The sequence below is a fragment of the Podarcis raffonei genome, chromosome 14, assembly GCF_027172205.1.
Source record: "Podarcis raffonei isolate rPodRaf1 chromosome 14, rPodRaf1.pri, whole genome shotgun sequence".
In the NCBI taxonomy this organism is placed as follows: domain Eukaryota; kingdom Metazoa; phylum Chordata; class Lepidosauria; order Squamata; family Lacertidae; genus Podarcis; species Podarcis raffonei.
Window position 1 is genome coordinate 24,955,183 of NC_070615.1, and position 18,804 is coordinate 24,973,986.

An 18,804-nucleotide genomic window follows, 5' to 3' on the forward strand; every position below is an offset into this window, starting at 1 on the left:
TCTTGAAGTAGCCAAAGCATGAACTACTGTGGGAAGAGTCTCTCGGTCTAGGAATGGCTGTTGCTGTTGAACCCGCAGCAGTTGGTAAAAGGCTCTTCTCTCTACCACACATAGGAAACGTTCTGGAATATTTCTTTTGAATTGTGTTTCCTTCTTTCAGGAACCACAGTATTCTTGTGAATGTAATATGTTTTAACTGTTCCTAATCCTGAATTTTAGATTGCTTTTTAAATAATTTTTATTAGTTTTCAATTACAATAATAGCCTTATTATAACAATGCCAAATTATAATACAATTCCTAATACAAATCATTCAAATACCAAATTATAAAATTTAGGTGGCCCCCCGCGTGCTAGAATTGATGGTTTGATGATTTACTTTGTTCCTGCATTCTAAAATTGATTTCATTTACATTCCCTTCATTTAGTAATCCCTTATACAAAAGCTGCAATATTTGTAACTTCTATTCGTGTTAACACATTAAGAAAGTTATAGAACCGCAAGTGAAGGTCTCATACTGTATCATTTTTATATTGAAGTTCATTATTTTTATTATCATAAAAAGCCAGTTTAGGAGGATCCAGTGCAGTGCATGCGCCCGTTTTAGAAGACTCCGAATGGTCGAGGTCCAGCTTCTATCCTCAACTCTCTGCAAGGAGAAAGCTAGCATACAGAACTTGGGCTCTATTGGATATTTGGCGGGGGGGGGCGGTGAAACCACCAAGGCCTCCCCGCAAACTGCGCATCGTAACCCTACTGTTAGCATTCTTCCCCAGAGCCAGGCGCTTCTTGCCTGGTTTGCTAGCTTTCTCCTTGCGGGGAGTCGCGTCCGTTGCATGCGCGGGGCGGCCCTGGCTTCCTCCCCTCCCCGTCCCCCCGCCCCCAAAGGAAGCTGCTGCGCGAGGCGGAGTCTGTTAGGGTCGCGCGCATCCCGAGAAGCGGAGAGGGCTCACGCGCACGTGGCCGCGCGCTCCCGATCCGCGCGGGCACCATTGGCGCCGCCCCTTCGCTTGCTTCTCTGCCTTCTCCTCCCGGCGCTTCCCGCACAAGACGCGAGGAAGAGGATGCCGGGCGCCGACGCCAGCCTGACCCCGCAGGTGCACTGGGCGCAGCGGCACCACCAGCTCTACCTGCGCGTGGAGCTCAGCGACGTCCAGGTGAGCGCCTGGCCCGGTGGGCTGCGGAGCCGGGGGGTGGGTTAGGTAGGTGTCGGTCGCCCCCCCCAACACGCAGTCTCCCCTGCGGCCTTTCCCTCCCCCACTCCTGCCCAAGGGATTCTGGGGCAGCCTCTCTTCTCCCCACCCTCCCGGGTGCCCTATAGATACCCCACTTCCCGGGGGGCCGCAGGTGCTTTATTGATGCCCAATAAAGCACCCCCCAAAAAAAATTCCTTAGAGCGACAGGTACCCCCGCAGGTGCTTCCACGGCGAAGCATTCTTGCTCCTTGATCGCCACCGATCCCCACTTGGCCGAGGAGCGTTTTGGGGGTGCTTTATTGGGCATCATCATGGGCAGGCCCCAGGCTGTTTGCAGAGGAGGCTTCAGGGCCATGCAAGTTAATAATGCAATCATCGTTCTTTAGTAACATGGTGTGCGTGCCGGTTTTGCCCGGCGGGATCCACAGGGGCAAGTGGGTGTGCAAAGGTGAAGAGAGAAAGCAGGTTATTATCTCTTCGATCTGGTTGGTTCCCTGTGCGCATGTGTGCATACCACCTACATTTCACACACCTACATTTGACACAGCACACAGTTAACACACATTCCTCTCCCCTGCAGATAATCCTGGGAATTGTAGTGTCCCCCCAGGGTGCAAGGAACTAAAGACTACAAGTTCTCAGGATTTTGCACACCTTGGCACACCTTTCCCTTTTACAACCCTTCTCCTACAGGAAAGTTTCCCCCATAAATCCTGCACTGGTCTCCGGTGCTATAAGGGTATTGCTAAAAACTTTTAATTTGATTCGATTTATTGCATTTCGATGCCGCTTTCCATTCAGAGAAATCTCATTTTATGAATATGTATTTGGTGTTGTAATTAATTTATATTTGTAAAATCATTCAAAATGCATCAATGTTAAAAACATTAATGAAAAACGTACGCTAAGCACAAGTCCATACATACACTTTCCATGCCCCCCGTGACTCATATTCTTTCACACTTTTCAGTTTGTTAAAATACACATAAAATACACAATGTTAAGCCAGCTCAACCCTGTGAAGTAGGGTATTCTGAGAGCAAGCCCAAAGTCACCCCACAAGCATAGCTGTCAACTTTTCCCTTTTCTTGCGAGGAATCCTTTTTGGAATAAGGGAATTTCCCTTTAAAAAGGGGGGAAAGTTGACAGCTATGCCCACAAGCTTCATGGCTGAGTGGGGATTTGAATAAAAGTATGTGCTTTCCCACTCCAAGCTTAGAATCTGCTGGGATAAAAGCATGATAAAATTACCATTATGCCGTCCTCTGCAGATCCCTGTCTCTGATAGTCTGCTTCTCCTATTATTATATTTTATTATTATTATTATCATCATCATCATCGTTATTATTAAATACCACTCTTCATCTGCAAATACAAAATAAAAGCACAAAATACATGATAAAACCAGGAACAAAACCACCACAAACGGATAACACCCCTTCTACAACAATTCTGTGAATGGTTTTTTAAAATATATTTGTAGGCTTATGAAGCCACTTCACAGGCAAGAGCTACAAAAGTGGGGTGCAATAAGATACAAAAGGTTGTTGAAGGCACCTCGGGTAATTTAAATACAAGCAAATGGGCTAATGAAAACCTTTATCAGATCCAATACGGCTCTTTTTCTTTTTCCTCTTTCTCTGCAGGATCCTGACATCACAATTACAGACAATGTGCTCCATTTCAAAGGTAGGTCAGTTTTGTTGTGTTTTCATGATTCTTTCTGGAAGGAAATGGCTTTGGGATCTTGCTGTGGCAAGATTTTACGCAGTAGATGGCAATTTAGAATCGATAAATAATATGTAATATCCTTTTTTTAAATCACTGTTTCCTTCTGATGTTTGTTAAACTTTTGCTTTGGGGGCTGGGGAAGGAGAAGCCGTGTTTGCATTTTAAAAGCGTTTTTTTTTGTCACAAGGCCTAAAACAACTGAGCTCTTGACATAAAAGCCACTACTGTATCTGTAAAATTAACATGACTTTGGAGGCTTACGTTCCATCCTTCCACAGCTGTCCCATAATTTAAAACAAAATTCAACCTATTTGAATATAGCAGCGAAATTTCCCTGATCTATTGAGTTGACTGTAAGCCCTGCTAATAATGGTCTCTCTCTTCCAAAACATCTTGTGTACTGTTGCTGTTGCATAAGGAACTGACATTCAAATTTGAAAGATAAGTGGATACAATGCAAATGTTTGTTTGGTTATTATTTTGATCTTCTGATTCCTCATCATGGATTTGCCTTATGTCTAAAAACTTGCAAGAGCAATGCATTGCATTAGTTAAAAAAACCCAAAAAACCCCAACCCAAATCCTGTCTTTGAATTCATTATTACATAGGGGGGGTGTCCACTTACACACCATACATTTAAAGTACTATGATACCACTTTAAACACTAATGGCTGCTCCCCAAGAATCCTGGGAGCAGGAGTTTGTTAAGGGTTGAGCGCTGCAACCCCAGAGTCGGTCACGACTGGACCTAATGGTCAGGGGTCCCTTTACCTTTACCTTTTATGTGCATGCCTGGGACCCGGGTGGCGCTGTGGGTTAAACCACAGAGCCTAGGACTTGCCGATCAGAAGGTTGGCGGTTCAAATCCCCACGACGGGGTGAGCTCCCGTTGCTCGGTCCCTGCTCCTGCCCACCTAGCAGTTCAAAAGCACGTCAAAGTGCAAGTAGATAAATAGGTACCGCTCCGGTGAGAAGGTAAACGGCGTTTCTGTGCGCTGCTCTGGTTCGCCAGAAGCGGCTTTGTCATGCTGGCCACATGACCCGGAAGCTGTACGCTGGCTCCCTCGGCCAGTAAAGCGAGATGAGCGCCGCAACCCCAGAGTAGTCTGCGACTGGACCTAATGGTCAGGGACCCCTTTACCCCTTTACTCATTCTCAGAACCCTTAACTAACTGCAGCTTCCAGAATATGGCCTGGGGGGGCACACTTACCACATTAAAATGCAGCATTATTATTATTATTATTATTATTATTATTATTATTATTATTATTAGTTGTTGTTGTTGTTGTTGTTGTTGTTGTTAATATTTATTGGACTTGTTAGTTGCTTGTTACCCAAAGGTCTCCAAGTGACTAACAACACATTTAAAAACATAAACATAACTATATTAAACAATTAAAACAAAGCAAAAATGACCCCCATAACAAAGACAAGAAGCTTGGGCAGCCTTTACCTGGTTCTGAAAGATGTCAATGAAGGTGCTAGCCATGATGAGGACAGAAGTGAACTCTTGTCAATTTTAGCAGTTCCTTGACACCAGACTTGATATGTGGCGGGTTGTGCCTGGATGCACCACTATGCCCTGCAGAGGGCAAAGTCCTGGTGTTTCTGATTTATCTTTTACCTGCTTTTTAAAAAAAAAAAAATCAGGAAGGACAGACGGACAATTAACCTGGAAAGCCTTCTGAGAAACAGAGCTGTCATTCAGTTGCAGAGTTGTACCACTTCCTGCAATTCTCAAGTAGATTTTTTACTTCTGCTTGTTTTTCTTCCTAGCTCAAGGCCATGGAGCCAAGGGAGACAACGTGTATGAATTTCAAATTGAGTTCCTGGCACCAGTGGACCCGAAGGTAACGGCTTCTGGTGTTTTCCTTCAGCTGAATTACAAGGCCAGTGCTCTGACCAACAGGTGGACGGTGTTTTGGAGTCTTGTCTCTCATGGGTGGTTTTCTGCGTATACCTCTGCAACCTTCAGAGTTCCCCTGAGCACGCTTATACTCAGAACTTCCTCTGTGACGGTACTCACTGGTACAGAATATTAATTTTATTCCCTCCCCCCTTACATTTACATCCCACCTTTTTTTCCAAGGAGCTCAGACTTCTGCTTTCTATTTTATACTCACAGCAACCCTGTGAGGCAGATCAGGCAGAGAGACAGTGACTGAGCAGGGATTTGAACCCTGGTCTCCCAGGTCCCAGTCCAGCACTGTAACCATTACACGACAGAGGCTCTCACTTCTTTTTGCTGCTTATTGGAGTCATTTTGTGCTGGACCAACAGCACTTTTATCAGGATATGAGTACTGACACCTCATTTTTTAACTTAAAAAACAGTGCTTATACCTGTAGCAATCACGCAACTATCCATCCCTCCTTGACCAGTTCTCCAAACGCCGGCCAGACCTGGTAGGGAGACGGGTAGTTATGCGAGGTCACAAAACAAATCGTAAGGTGCCACCACCTCCTCTCCTGGGTCAACCCTCAAATGGGGTCCAAGGAGGAGGAGAACCCCACTTCAATATTTACCAGGTTGCCCAGCCCTGTGTCACTTTACTGTGACGCAGACAGAAATCCAACAGGTAGTGTGTACTAAGTGGTCAAGCACCAGTTCAGTTTCTCTGGGCAAAAGGCACAGAATACAGAAAGGCAAAAGTCCTTTTCCAGATTTATTGAAAAAGCTACTCAAAGAGTAAAAGCTTGCACATTTCTTAAAAGGTTACAAACAAGAAAAATAACAACATTGCATAATATCACTAACTAAAACATACTCACAAAGAATCAGTAGTTCAAAGCAAAGTAAGAAGTCACAAAGTCTGTTCTTCTGGTCAAACGCCCTCAGCCAAACACCAGGGGAAGGTAGTCTGCAATTTGCATCTGAATTCCCCAAACCTTTATCCTTGGAATGCAGGTTTGGGAACCAATCATTTCTTTGGGTTAATTACCAATTTGCCAATGGCTGTATGATGAGACAATAACTCCTGATTGTCAGAAGACCCACACAGCTGAACTTTGTTTATTCTCAGAGACCTTGAGATCAAAAGGCTCTCCCTTCATTCCCAGACTTCTCTGATCCATACCAGGCTCTTGAGCTGTAAATTACCTCATAGCCTTTTGCAACTTTTCACACTCCATCCACATTCAAGCCCATCTGCAAACCAGATAACATAGCATCCTGCCTAGAGTCAGGAGGCAATTTGATCTACACTTCTAAAGACAGGGAGTTTTACAATTAAAGAGACCAGATCTCTATTTCCCAGAAATCCACAGTTTTAACTCTCCCACAATGCATCACGCCTAAATGAACCAAAGTTTAACATACTAAGATTTCCCAACTTCACTGTTGTTGTTGCTGTTTAGTTGTTTAGTCATGTCCGACTCTTTGTGACCCCATGGTCCAAAGCACGCCAGGCACACCTGTCTTCCACTGCCTCCTGCAGTTTGGTCAAACTCATGCTGGTAGCTTCGAGAACACCGTCCAACCATCTCGCCCTCTGTCGTCGCCTTCTCCTTGCACCCTCCATCTTTCCCAACATCAAGGTCTTTCCCAGGAAGTCTTCTCTTCTCATGAGGTGGCCAAAGTATTGGAGCCTCAGCTTCAGGATCTGCCCTTCCAGTGAGCACTCAGGGCTGATTTCCTTAAGAATGGATAGGTTTGATCTTCTTGCAGTCCATGGGACTCTCAAGAGTCTCCTCCAGCACTGCAATACCTCTTTTGTTTCTCAGTGATTCCCATCTTGAGTTTGCTGTTTCAGAGAATGATGGTGTGGCCATGCAACTATGTAGATATGATCAGCATGTGGGATTGCTCAGTGGTTTTTGCAACTCTGAAATTCCAGTCAGCACTGTTTGTGTGATAAGCCAGAATCCTGTGCGTAGGTTGTGGTATTAGCCAATGAAGTTGGCTAATGCTTCCTTCCTCGGGCAAGAACCTGCTCTGCCTACATGCCAGCATCCTAGAGCTACCTGCTTCTTTTTATCCTAGAGAGTTCCTTGGAGCCACTTAAGTATCAGATACCTGGCTCAAGTTTCCTGCAGTGCTCACCTAACCACTTGGATGGGGGAAACTGCCTGCCTGGATCTTAATTTCTGCAATCCTCCTGCCTGCAAGGGAACAGAAATGTCAAAGCCCCCATAGAAGCTGGAGCAATTGTGATTTCTGTGCCAAAAGCTCAGTCACAACTATAGAGTTCCAAACCCTGACAAGTAAGAGATAAGAAATTCACCCCAGTCGAGCACACAGAACTGGTTGTACAAAGTAACCCAAACAAGTTATGAAAGACAGTGGGGGAAATCTGAAGTTAGTCGTGCTCAAAGTAGAGCCATTGAAAAATGGGTTTGTTTTGACTAATCCTGGATAGCACCAAATTACTGTGAAGCAAGAGAAGGGATGGCTTTCCAGTCGTAGTCACAGACGTCGACGTGCTACAGAAATCTGCACAGAAATGATTCCATAATTCTTGACTGTGTAGCCTTGTTCAGTTGTAACCATCATAGTCTGATAAAGAATGGTGTTGGCTGTCAGACTGACAGGCACCTGCCTAAAGTATCCTGATGGCCTAAGAGGAAGAGAGCCTTGCTGCTTCTGGTGGGAAATATGGTACATTCTGTGCCAAATCAACAAACAAGGAGTGCACAATAGTCATGAATGTTGTGGGTATTTTGCAAAGTCGTTACTTATGTCAAAATGTATCTTACAGCAATGGCATTAGTATTACCCCTTATGCCTAGAAGCAGGGCTACACCCCACTGAAAGTTCATTCAAGGTCGCAGTGCCCTTGGTATTTTTTGCCACTGAATGGCAAAATATTCACTGAACATGCTACTTGCAACAGTCATCGTGGGGCCGTTTTGAGGCTCAGGGTCTCTTTAAACCGCTGCTAAAATGGATATTTGAGCGCCCTCTATTTCAGCAGTGGAAACTGCTTTCTCCTCCAGGAGTAAGGTGCACACCCAGCCAGGGGCGTAGGAAGGGGTGCAGTGGGGGAGGAGAGCCCCTGGTGCCCTCACTGAAGGGGGTGACATTTGGCACACTGCCCACCTGTGACTTCCAAGCCTACCCCGAGCCGTTGGGGTAAGGGGGGAGCTGTGCCACTTTGCCGGCAACATTCCCCCCCTTCCCCCTTCGTTTTGACAGCTTGGGGGAGGCTTGGGAGTCGCGGGCGGGCAGCACACCGAATGTACGCCATAGGCGGCTTGCTCGGCCCCCGGCTGCAGGGTGCACACACCTTTCTGAACACCCGAGCGGCTATCTATCCTGCTCCTGGTAGGGCACCCTCCGTGCCACGCTCCCCTCGGGAGTGCACCCACCCTGCACAGCGTGGGCATATGCTCCGCCGCTGCACCCAGCACCCACCAGTGCCCTCCAGCTCTTGATCGTACCTTTGAAGGCTTGTCCTTACCTGCATCATGATGTCAGGTGAAAAGAATCCTGTTGGGCCAAGGCTGTTTCCTCACCTGTGCAGTAACGGCTTGGGTCACAAATCTGAACATTCAGTTTGAAAGTTGCGAATTAGTAGCTTGGTGTGGATGCCTTTGCAAGGCCAGGATAGCCTGTGTTGAGTAGCACTGCATGTTATCCACAACTGTGCTTGTGTGTGTGTGTGTGTGTGTGTGTGTGTGTGTGTGATTTTTGGTGAAGTTATTTCCGGCCCACTGCTTAGAACAAGCTTCCGATCAGAGCTGTTTGATAATGGAACGGTCTCCCTCGGAAGGCGGCGGACTCTCCTCCGTTGGAGGTCTTCAAGCAGAGGTTGGGGGGGTCTGTCTGTCGGGGCCTCTTTAGCTGTGATTCCTGCATTGCAGGGCTTGGACTAGATGAGCCTTGGGGACTCCCTTCCAACTCCAAAGTTCTGTGTGATTCAGTACTGGTGCTCTGTGGTTGTCTTTTTTCAGCCAGCCTATAAAATGACACAGAGGCAGCTGAACATCACCGTAACGAAGAAGGAGAGCCAGTGGTGGGAACGGCTGACCAAGCAGGAGAAGCGGCCGCTGTTCCTTGCTCCGGACTTTGATCGTTGGTTGGATGAGTCGGATGCTGAGATGGAGCTGAAAGCCAAAGTAAGGCCTAGCCAGTGATCCACAAAGTGCTCTGTCCTATCCTTGCTCCATGAGGACATGTGGGCCTGTCTGCTTGGCTGATGATGGAAACAGACTACAGTGGTACCTTGCTTCTCAAACTTAATCCGTTCCGGAAGTCTCTTCCAAAACCAAAGTGTTCCAAAACCAAGGTGCACTTTCCTGTAGAAAGTAATGCAAAACGAATTAAGCTGTTCCAGACTTTTAAAAACAATCCTCAAAACAGAAATTTAATATGAATTTTACTATTTAATGAGACCATTGATCCATAAAATGAAAGCAATAATCAATGTACTGTACTATAAAATAAATAAGACAGTATTGTAGATGATAAAAATTAAAAATCTTAACTGCACTGATGATAGTCATTGTTTGGATGGGGGGCTTTTATCCATTTCTGCAGTCACACAATCACTCAGTCAGTAGCTGAACTGGGTTCCACACAGTCACAAAAACAAATTAACCGGAAAAGCCTCAAAAACGAAAACGCAAAATAAATAGCAAAAACAAAAGCGCCAAACTTAATCCGTTCCGGAAGTCCGTTTGATTTCTGAATGGTTCGAAAACCAAGGTGCAGCTTCTGATTGGTGCAGGCGTCCCAGAAACAATAGCCGACAACCCCATTGGACGTTCGGCTTCTGAAAAACGTTTGAAAACTGGAACACTTACTTCCGAGTTTTTGGTGTTTGAGAACCAAGCTGCCACTGTATTGCCAGCCCGTAACTCCAGTGTTCAAATGCTTGCACTGGCTGCCTATGCTCTCCTAGGCCAGGTTCAAGGCTCTACTATATATTTACAAGGCCCGCCACAATTTGGGTCCATGCATCTCTGTCCAACTACTGAAGTCTTTGGGGGGAGTCACTGTTAGTTTCCAGGCCCAGTTCAAAGGGCTGGTGTCGACCTATGAAGCCTTACATGGCTCAGGACCTCAAGACCTTAAGGATTGCCTCTCCCCATACAAACCGACCCGGACCCTGCACTTGTCATCTGAGGCCCTTCTCCATGTCCCCCATCCCAGAAATGTGGCAACAAGAGAACGGGGCCTTTCCTGTGGTGGCTCCCCAATTGTGGAATGCTCTCCCCAGAGAGGCTCGCCTGGCGCTGCAATTACATGTCTTTTAGGTGCCAGGCAAAAATATTCCTCTTTAACCAGGCCTATGGCTGTTAAATATTCTACGGCCTGTAAAAGTATGGGGGAGTGGAATGATTGTTTTATTATTAGGCTATCTGTCAGTATGCTTTTTACTCTGTTTTTAATTATGTTTTTAATCAGTGATGTTCTGCAATGTGTTTTTAATGTTGTACGCTGCCTTGAAATCTTTTGATAGAGGGTGGTATATAAATAGAATAAATAATATAATAACTGTTGGCACCCCATGGCTAGAATGCCCACCAGGAGCTGTGCATCCAATATTGTGGTGCTAGTTCTATGAAACTTTCTTCCAGCTGAGGCCAGGCAGGCTCCCTCCCTGTTGAACTTCTGCCTACTGAAAACCTTTTTATTAAAAAAAATTCCAGCAGGCATTTTAACTGATTAATTCGGATGTAATTGTTCGTTCGAAGTCATTTTTATTTTCATTGGATTTAGTTTATTGTATTCTGCCTAAGAGGCCATTGTAATGAAGTGGTAGAATAAGTTGTCTAAACATTACAGTGAGTGTACGAAGCACTTTGAACCGTTCTATTTTAAATGCTAAGTAGTGTTGTTTTTTTGCAAAGGCAGATTTTGTTAAAGGCAGACAGGACTGCGAGGTGATTAAGTAGCAACTGCAAAGGGAAGGCAATACTTAGCAGGGACTTTTGAAAAGGAGGAGGAGAGGCAATTTAAAATGAAAGCGAAAATGAAAGAAAATGCCCCAGGCAAGTTGGGGGCTGGAGGGGAAAAAAAGAGCTGAAACTGGAGGCCATCTGAATTGTCCAACAGACACCATCGCCCAAGAACGCTGGCTCAACATCAGCTCACGTTGGATGTTGTCGAGTTGGTTTTTCTGTTTTGTTTTTTGGCAAAGGTCTGTCCCAAAAGTCAGCAGGCGGCTTCGCAGTGGCACTAACACTTGCTAAAAACCCGTCTTGCTCATTTTTTAGGAGGAAGAAAGGGTTAACAAAATCAGCATAGAGAACCGCATCCCCAAAGACCGTAAGTAGCCAGTATCTTTTGTTATAATCATTTTGGTAATAATTGTGTGTATATTAGTTGCCAATGTGTTGCATGAGTCGTACTACAGTATCTTTTGTCTGGCAAACCTTTCTGCGCCAGCAAGATTTCTTTACCGCTCCTCCAATCTCCCTGTTCAGATACCACCCCATATTTTGTGAAGCTGGAGATACAATGGACTGGGAAGACTGGGAACAAGCAGGTCTATATAGACTTAAGGATTTTTGTGTAAATGTTTTCTCCCTACATGAAGCACAGATTTTGGCTAAGATTCGAAATGTAACAGGGTCACAGTTTAATTTTAATTGGTTGCTTTTCTTTCTGCTAAAACCATTCTAGCCATTCAGTCAGACCACGAGTTGGCCGCTTTAGAACAACTAAACAATTAATCATGAAAAGTGCTGGGATAGCTCAGTCGGTAGAGCATGAGACTCTTAATTCCACTGGGCAAAAGATTCCTGCATTGCAAGGGGCTGGACTAGATTGCCCTCATGGGTCCCTTCCAACTCTACAATTCTATGATTCTATAAACTTATGGTCAATGTTCCTGCTAAATCAAAGGGTGTAGTATCAACTATACACAAAATATTAATAGAGGTAGAATTTGGGAATTCTGGGAAACGGACCTTCAAGTAATGAAACCTGCTTTGCGGGGAAAACACATTTTAAAACAGTTTTGGCCCAATTAAGGGAATCTTCTTTGAAACTCTTACATAGGTGGCACCTTTCCCCCTTGTGAATAACCCACATGATACCAGGGGCAACATCAACCTGTTGGAGGGAATATGGAGAGACTGGATCCTACAGACATATGTGGTGGTTTTGCAAATCTGTTTCCCCATTTTGGGTTCTGGTATTTAAAGAGTTGAGTTTAATACCCAAACTGGAGCCGCACCTTCCCCTCCAACTTGATTTACTTGGAATTAAAGGACATGTCTGCTCCAGCAGCTGCTCATAAAGACCTTTTAACATTCCTCCTTGCAGCAACACATATGGAAATAGTCATGCGATGATGGCGAACTGCCTTGGGCTTCAACGTTGAAGCGTGGTGCTCCAGAGCACGGACAATGGCCCTGGCTGAAAAGCTGGCATGCCAGATTCGTGTGACAAAGGGCATTCTAACCCCCATCTTTTCTCTAACGTGTGGCAACCGTTTTTGGATTATGTGTGTCAAGAAGATTGTGTTCATAACCCACCGAGATCTCACAGTAATATGTGGAAAGGTTTTTTGGTGTGAACTGTAAGAATTCGATTTGATATTTTTAAGCAACATGGTTACGTAGTTTTATGAGCGGTGTGAAAAATGAATGTATATAAAAGAAAGCCTTTGTCGTCGTGCCTCCGACCAGACAGGATCTTGTATTCCACTGACTTCTGCCATTTAGCCCCTGTTCTTCTGCAATGCCTTGCAGCTTTCCGGCACCTGAAGAGAGGCTACCTCTTCATGTACAACCTTGTGCAGTTCCTAGGCTACTCATGGATTTTCGTGAACATGACAGTTCGGCTCTTCATGCTGGGGAAAGGCAAGTGACCCTCTTTGCCCTCTTGTCCCTGCCGGCTGGTGCTCCGCTGCCAAGTTCAATCCCTGGCTGCTCTCATTTAAAAGGTCCTAGAGCAGCAGTAGAGCGGCACATGCAGAAGTTCAGGGCCGTTTCACAATAGATACAGCCATGCCCCCTTCTTAGATTATACAATAATCTTGCAGTTATGCAATAATAATAATAAATGGGGATGCATTGCAGCGGTCAGTGCAGATCTCCATGTGTTGCCTTTGGGCTAGATCTGCTGTTTTCTGTGCACATACATGGGCAAATGATTTGGAGTGCTCCAGTGTCGTCTTTCAGAGTGGCTTTAAGTTGTGTTTACAGTGGTACCTCTGGTTAAGTACTTAATTCGTTCCGGAGGTCTGTTCTTAACCTGAAACTGTTCTTAACCTGAAGCACCACTTTAGCTAATGGGGCCTCCCGCTGCCGCCACGCCGCTGGAGCATGATTTCTGTTCTCATCCTGAAGCAAAGTTCTTAACCTGAAGCACTATTTCTGGGTTAGCAGAGTCTGTAACCTGAAGTGTATGTAACCCGAGGTTACTACTGTACTTGCAATTCTGTTGTATGGAACTTGCACGTTCTTTTGAAGCGGAAGTCGCTTGCAGCATTCTTAAACTCTTGCTTTAAAGCATACAGAACAACAACTCTTCGTGGATCTTCCCACACATTCTTCAGAGTGATCCTAGGAGCCAATCCTCAGTGGCTGACTCACTTCCTTTCACTCTGATTGGCTGCAATTAGAAGGCTTCTTGGTGTTTACATAGTTTCCCTTTCATGCTGATTGGGCAACTCAAGGGCACTGCAAGAATAGTAATAGATCTTCAACACCCACCCACCCCCAAACTCTGGACCGCTACAACTCTTATCTTGAACAGAAGGGGTTGGAAAGGAGGACCTGGGGGGCTGCTGCTGTTTGGAATAGACAAGATGGGGCTCAGTGATTTGCCTCAATATAAGACAGCCATAAATTTTGTTGTTGTTATCAGACATGTTAGTTGTTATGCAGAGGCCTCCAGCCAACATACTTGAAAACACTGAGTGGCTGAAGAAACCGTTCTCTGAGAAGCCTGACTCCAGAGTTCCCCTTGCAAAGTTCCCCTGTTCTTTGGATCCGGTCATTTTTCAATTTCCAAGGTGCAACTCTCTCTTTTTTTAAGGAGTTCCAAAGAGTAACCTTCTTGTCTGCCTCTTTCTTGCAGACTCTTTCTTTGATACTTTCCACACGATGGCAGACATGATGTACTTCTGCCAGACGCTGTCTCTCATTGAAATTGTGAACACACTGATTGGTCTGGTCCGGGCTCCTTTCATGCCTGTCATCCTCCAGGTAATTGCACTTAGAGAGCCAGCAACCCCTCTCTGGTGACTCCAGGGGCCATATTCCAAAATTGACCAGGGCCTCCTGGCTCCCATCTAGGCCAAATGCCCTTTACAGTGGTGCCCCGCAAGACGAACGCCTCGCAAGATGGAAAACCTGCTAGACGAAAGGGTTTTCCGTTTTGGAGGCGCTTCGCAAAACGAATTTCCCTACGGGCTTGCTTCGCAAGACGAAAAAGTCTTGCGAGTTCCTTCGGGGTTTTTTCCCTCCCCCCCCCTTTTCCTAAGCGCTAAGCCGCTTATCAGCTGATCCGCTGATAAGCCGCTTAACAGCTGATTGCCAAAAGCCGCTAAACCGCTAATAGCGCTAATCCGTTAAGCTGTCAATGGGCTTGCTTCGCAAGACGAAAAAACCGCTATACGAAGAGCCTCACGGAACGAATTAATTTCGTCTTGCGAGGCATCACTGTATTTCTCTCTCTCTTTTCTCTGCTGGAGTTCCAGCAGAAAGGGGAGGCTGTGGCAGAGCCCTCCCCAATTGTGCACCTTAGCTTCTCTCTCCTGGAGAGGAAGTGACTGTGCCAAGGTCACCCAGAGGGCTTCATGACCATGTGTGGGATTTGCACCCTGTCTCCCAGGTCCTAGTCCAGCGCTCTAACCACTACACCACACTGAGCCTCACCATTCCTCTGGGGAGCTCAAGGTGGCCTATGTGGCCCTCCCCAGTTTTATCCCCCCAGCAACCCTGTGAGGTAGGTCCAGCTGAGAAGAGTGACTGGCCCAGGGTTGCCCTGTGAGCTTCATGGCTCAGTGGGGATTAGAACCCTGGTCTCCTAGGTCCTAGCCTGGCACTCTAACCACTACACCACCCTGGTTTGATCCTGCCTGTCTCCAGTCTTGGGCCTGTGTTCATGTGGGCAGCCTTAATTGGCAGTCTGGCAGAGCCTTTCACACATTAATTTCTGTTCTCCTTTTCACGGGAAGAGGAGCTAAATCACATGGAGATCAGTTGCTCTCATGATCTGGAAGCATGCTGAATACAGTACTAGCTCCCTCCTGCCCTCTGGCTTAGAGAGATGCAGACAGAGAGTTTGCTACGTGTATACCATTTCTCTGTTCCAAACGCTTCTACGTCTTTCTCTCCCCTCTTCCTGCCCCAGGTCTTTGGGAGAAACTTTGTGTTGTTACTTGTTCTTGGAGGTGTGGAAGAAATGCAGAGCAAAGCTGTCGTCTTCTTCATCTTCTATATTTGGAGCATGGTGGAGATCTTCAGGTATCAGGGAATCTTGCTTTGCAGCCCCAGGCTGCTCTGTCCAGCCAGGCAATGGCCCATCCAGTCCAGCATCCTGTTCAATTTCTCACAGTGGCCAGCCAGATGCCTCTGGGAAGCCCATGAGCAGGACCCAAACACAAGAGCACCTTCCCCTTCTGTGGTTTCCTCTGTGACACACCGCCCCCCATACCGCCTCTCCCTTCCATATTCAAATCATTCCTCAACACAGAACACAGCTGAGCTCAGGTTTAACCCTTTCATTTATATCTCAGCTGAAAGGAAGCCACTGTCTGTTCTGTGGCCTGCTCAGCTTAACCCAGGCTTCCTCAGACTCAGCCTTCCAGGAGTTTTGAGACTACAATTCCCATAATCCCTGACCACTGGTCCTGCTAGCTAGGGATCATGGGAGTTCTAGGCCAAAAACATCTGGAGGGCTGAGTTTGAGGAAGCTTGGCTTAACCCCTCATTTGCTTCCCTCCACTCCCTGCAGCAAGTGAAGGGCTGTAGCTCAGAGGTAGAGTATCTGCTTTGCATGCAGAAGGTTCCAGGTTCGATCCTTGGCATCTCCAGGTCAGGCTGGGAAATGCTGCCATCTGAAACCCAGGAGATCAGCCAGTTGTAGACCCAGGGTGGCTAACCCAGGGCCCGTGAGCTGTATCTGACGCTCCAGTTTGTTTTCATTTAATTATTTTAATTTGTTAAATTTACATCCCACCTTTCCTCGCAAAGGAGCCCTTGGTAACAAAAATACAAATAAAATAAAAACATACCCCAAAATTAAAAAGCCTAGTAAGACGCCTAAAAACAAATTTTAAGAACATTTTAACTTAATCATGTGTCCAGGTAGGCCTGCTAAATCATAAAAGTTTGTAGCAGGCATCCAAAAGAGTACTGCAAAGGCGCTTGCCTGGTGTCAATAGGCAGGGAGTTCCAAAGTACAGGTGCTGCCACACTCAAGGAACGACTCCTTGCAGGCAGACATTGTGTGGAGCTTGCAGAAGTGCAAGATCCGCAAATTGAGGTGATAGACTTGACTCGAGCCGGGTTAATTAGTAAATTTAGTTAATTTGACTGAATTTGTCTATACGACTTTAATTATAAAAACCTCTAAGTAAATATAAAATATACATAACATTAAAAAATATAAATTATATAAACAATTATTCCTGCATTCCAGGGGGTGGACTACATGGACTAGACACATTGGGATCCTTTCCAACTCTACCATTCTAATATATGAAAATCAGCAGTTAAAAGTATACATTGTAAAATACAATTACTTATTAAAACACGTCAACTTTACACTTCTGGGTAGAGCTTGTCTAAATACAGTTTTAGCAGATGCTCAAGGCCACAATATTTTTTTTGTGCTCCCCCACAAGTCCCATCCAAATTCTTAATGTATTTTGGTTTTTTTTTTAATGAGGGCACCAGGTTGAGGAAGCTTTTTATTGTTGCATTTGTATCCCACATTTCTTCCACGGAGCTCAAAGTAGCAGACGTGGTTCTCCTCTTCATTTTTTCAGAGTCTGGGATGTAGGTTAGGCTGAGAGATGATGACTGGCCCAAGGACACACAGTGAGCTTTCATGGCTGGGTAGGGATTTGAACCCTGGTCTCCCAGGTACTAGTCCGACACTATAACCGCTACGCTACCCTGGCTGTGCTACGTCTTTTCAGCTCGCTGCCATTGTTCATGGTTCCTCCTTCCTTTCCCTCCTGGGGGGTATTCGGTGGCTAAGCCTGATGAGCCACTGACTTGCAGGGCTTCCCTTCCAGGTATCCGTTCTACATGCTCTCGTGCCTCGATATAGAATGGAAGATCCTGACCTGGATTCGATACAGCATCTGGATGCCCCTCTACCCTCTGGGGATCTTAGCAGAAGGTATGCTGGAGGGACAGAGGTGACTGTGTCGACACCCGTTACGTAGCACCGCAGACTTTCCACCCAACGCCACTCAGGGCTCAGAAGCAGCCTGTACCAGATGTGGGGAACCTGTGGGCCTCCAGATGTCACAGAACTACAAGCCCCATCATCCCCGGCCCTTGGCACTGCTTGCTGGGGCTGATGGGAATGGGCTCCAACTTCCGTCATCCTAGATCGTTGGCTGTGCTGGTTGAGGCTTATGGCAGTTGGAGTCTATCAGTAAATGGAGGGATAACCTTTTCTCCAGCGCTGCCCTAGTCCTGGGTGCCTGAAGATTGGAAGCAATTCTTCCAGCCTTGATTGCAGTACATTTGCCTGGTTTTCTGAGCTCCCTTCCTCCTGTTGTTCACGTTCTCGTGTTTTGCTGGAGACGAGGCTGAACGAAGCTGCATGTAAACTGTAGCCCTTTGCTCTTCCCCGCAAGATGCCTTGACCTCAAGCCCTATTTCCTTCTGTTTCCAGCTGTCTCCATCATTCAGGCTATTCCCGTCTTCAGCAGCACTGGGAGATTTAGCTTCATGCTGCCCTACCCGCTGAACATCACCGTTCCCTTCTCCCTTTTTCTCCAGTTCTACCTTGTCTTCTTGTTTCTAGGTGAGTTTCAGATTAAAGTCTGCAAACAAGGTAATGTGGGATTGGGGTGGACTTCATGAGGACTAGAATTGTTCTTGGATAACTTAGTGGTGGCGGTAGGAGTAATCATCATCATAGTATCCTGCTGAAGGGAACTCTCCTCACAGGGTAAGGTTTTGCACAAAGCTCTGCAGAGTTAGGGGTCATCATAAATTGTCACCTTGCTTTACATTCCTTTTTCTCCCCAAAGAATTGCTGGCAAAGTCCAGACGTTTCCTGCCCTCCCTTCTCCAATCTTTGTTTACTAAGGCAGGAACAGAGCCACACCAAGTGAATAAATACTGGCACACAGCCCCTACTGCAGTTGTTTAAGGGGGAGGGGTAGTTTGGGGCCTTACAAGGCCAGAAGGGCATGGTGAAAGGCCACTATTCACAGAGATACGTTACTCATTTATTAAATCTCTATCCTGCCCTTTCTCCAAACGGCACCTAAGGCAGGAGACATTGAATAGTTCAGTCATTACAATTTAAAACCATCTACCAGCATGTTAGACTGATAATTTGGGGAGCTTGAGTACCAGTACTCTCTCTCTTTCTTGGCACTGCTGGCCTTGGGAGTTCAGACTTTTTTCTTCCTCCAGGGCCATTTGTGAATTTCCGCTACCTCTACAAGCAACGAAAGAGACACCTTGGACCCAAAAAGAGGAAAATGCACTAGGCTGGAGCCTGGAGTGGTTCCTTTCTTCTCTTCTTCTAATCTACCTTGAAGGCAGGGTTAGGGCTCTCTCCTAACGGTTTTACTTACCCTGTTGATCTGAAAAACCAGTTTTGTACAGTTATAGCCAACATGCATCTCCCCTCCCACACAAAGATGGATCCAGGTGACATTCCCCATCTCCCAGTTATGTCCAGCGACTCTTTGGTCAGCCTGAAAGGCTGAGCCAATAGTCATAGCCCTTGTGTCCTGTGCTACCTGCAAATAAAACTGACCCCCTTGGTGGGAACACAA

At 46.1% G+C, this 18,804-nt stretch overlaps 1 protein-coding gene across 1 annotated transcript; it reads left to right on the forward strand.

The window, feature by feature from the left end:
* Nucleotides 1-949: 949 nt before the first annotated feature.
* Nucleotides 950-18,804, forward strand: HACD3 (3-hydroxyacyl-CoA dehydratase 3). Its single transcript, XM_053364348.1, has 11 exons — nt 950-1,158; nt 2,844-2,886; nt 4,707-4,780; nt 8,822-8,986; nt 11,090-11,141; nt 12,572-12,682; nt 13,905-14,032; nt 15,183-15,295; nt 17,074-17,180; nt 17,685-17,816; nt 18,437-18,804. The coding sequence occupies exons 1-11, from the start codon at nt 1,066-1,068 to the stop codon at nt 18,511-18,513; spliced, it is 1,095 nt and encodes a 364-aa protein (XP_053220323.1). The 5' UTR covers nt 950-1,065; the 3' UTR covers nt 18,514-18,804.

What these genes read in the sequence shown, in the direction of transcription:
- HACD3 (XM_053364348.1), top strand. Translation starts at nt 1,066, where the DNA reads ATGCCGGGCGCCGACGCCAGCCTGACCCCGCAGGTGCACTGGGCGCAG. An exon ending in TCTGGGGATCTTAGCAGAAG is followed by an intron (nt 17,181 to 17,684) that starts GTATGCTGGAGG and finishes TTCTGTTTCCAG; the next exon opens with CTGTCTCCATCATTCAGGCT. An exon ending in CCTTGTCTTCTTGTTTCTAG is followed by an intron (nt 17,817 to 18,436) that starts GTGAGTTTCAGA and finishes TTCTTCCTCCAG; the next exon opens with GGCCATTTGTGAATTTCCGC.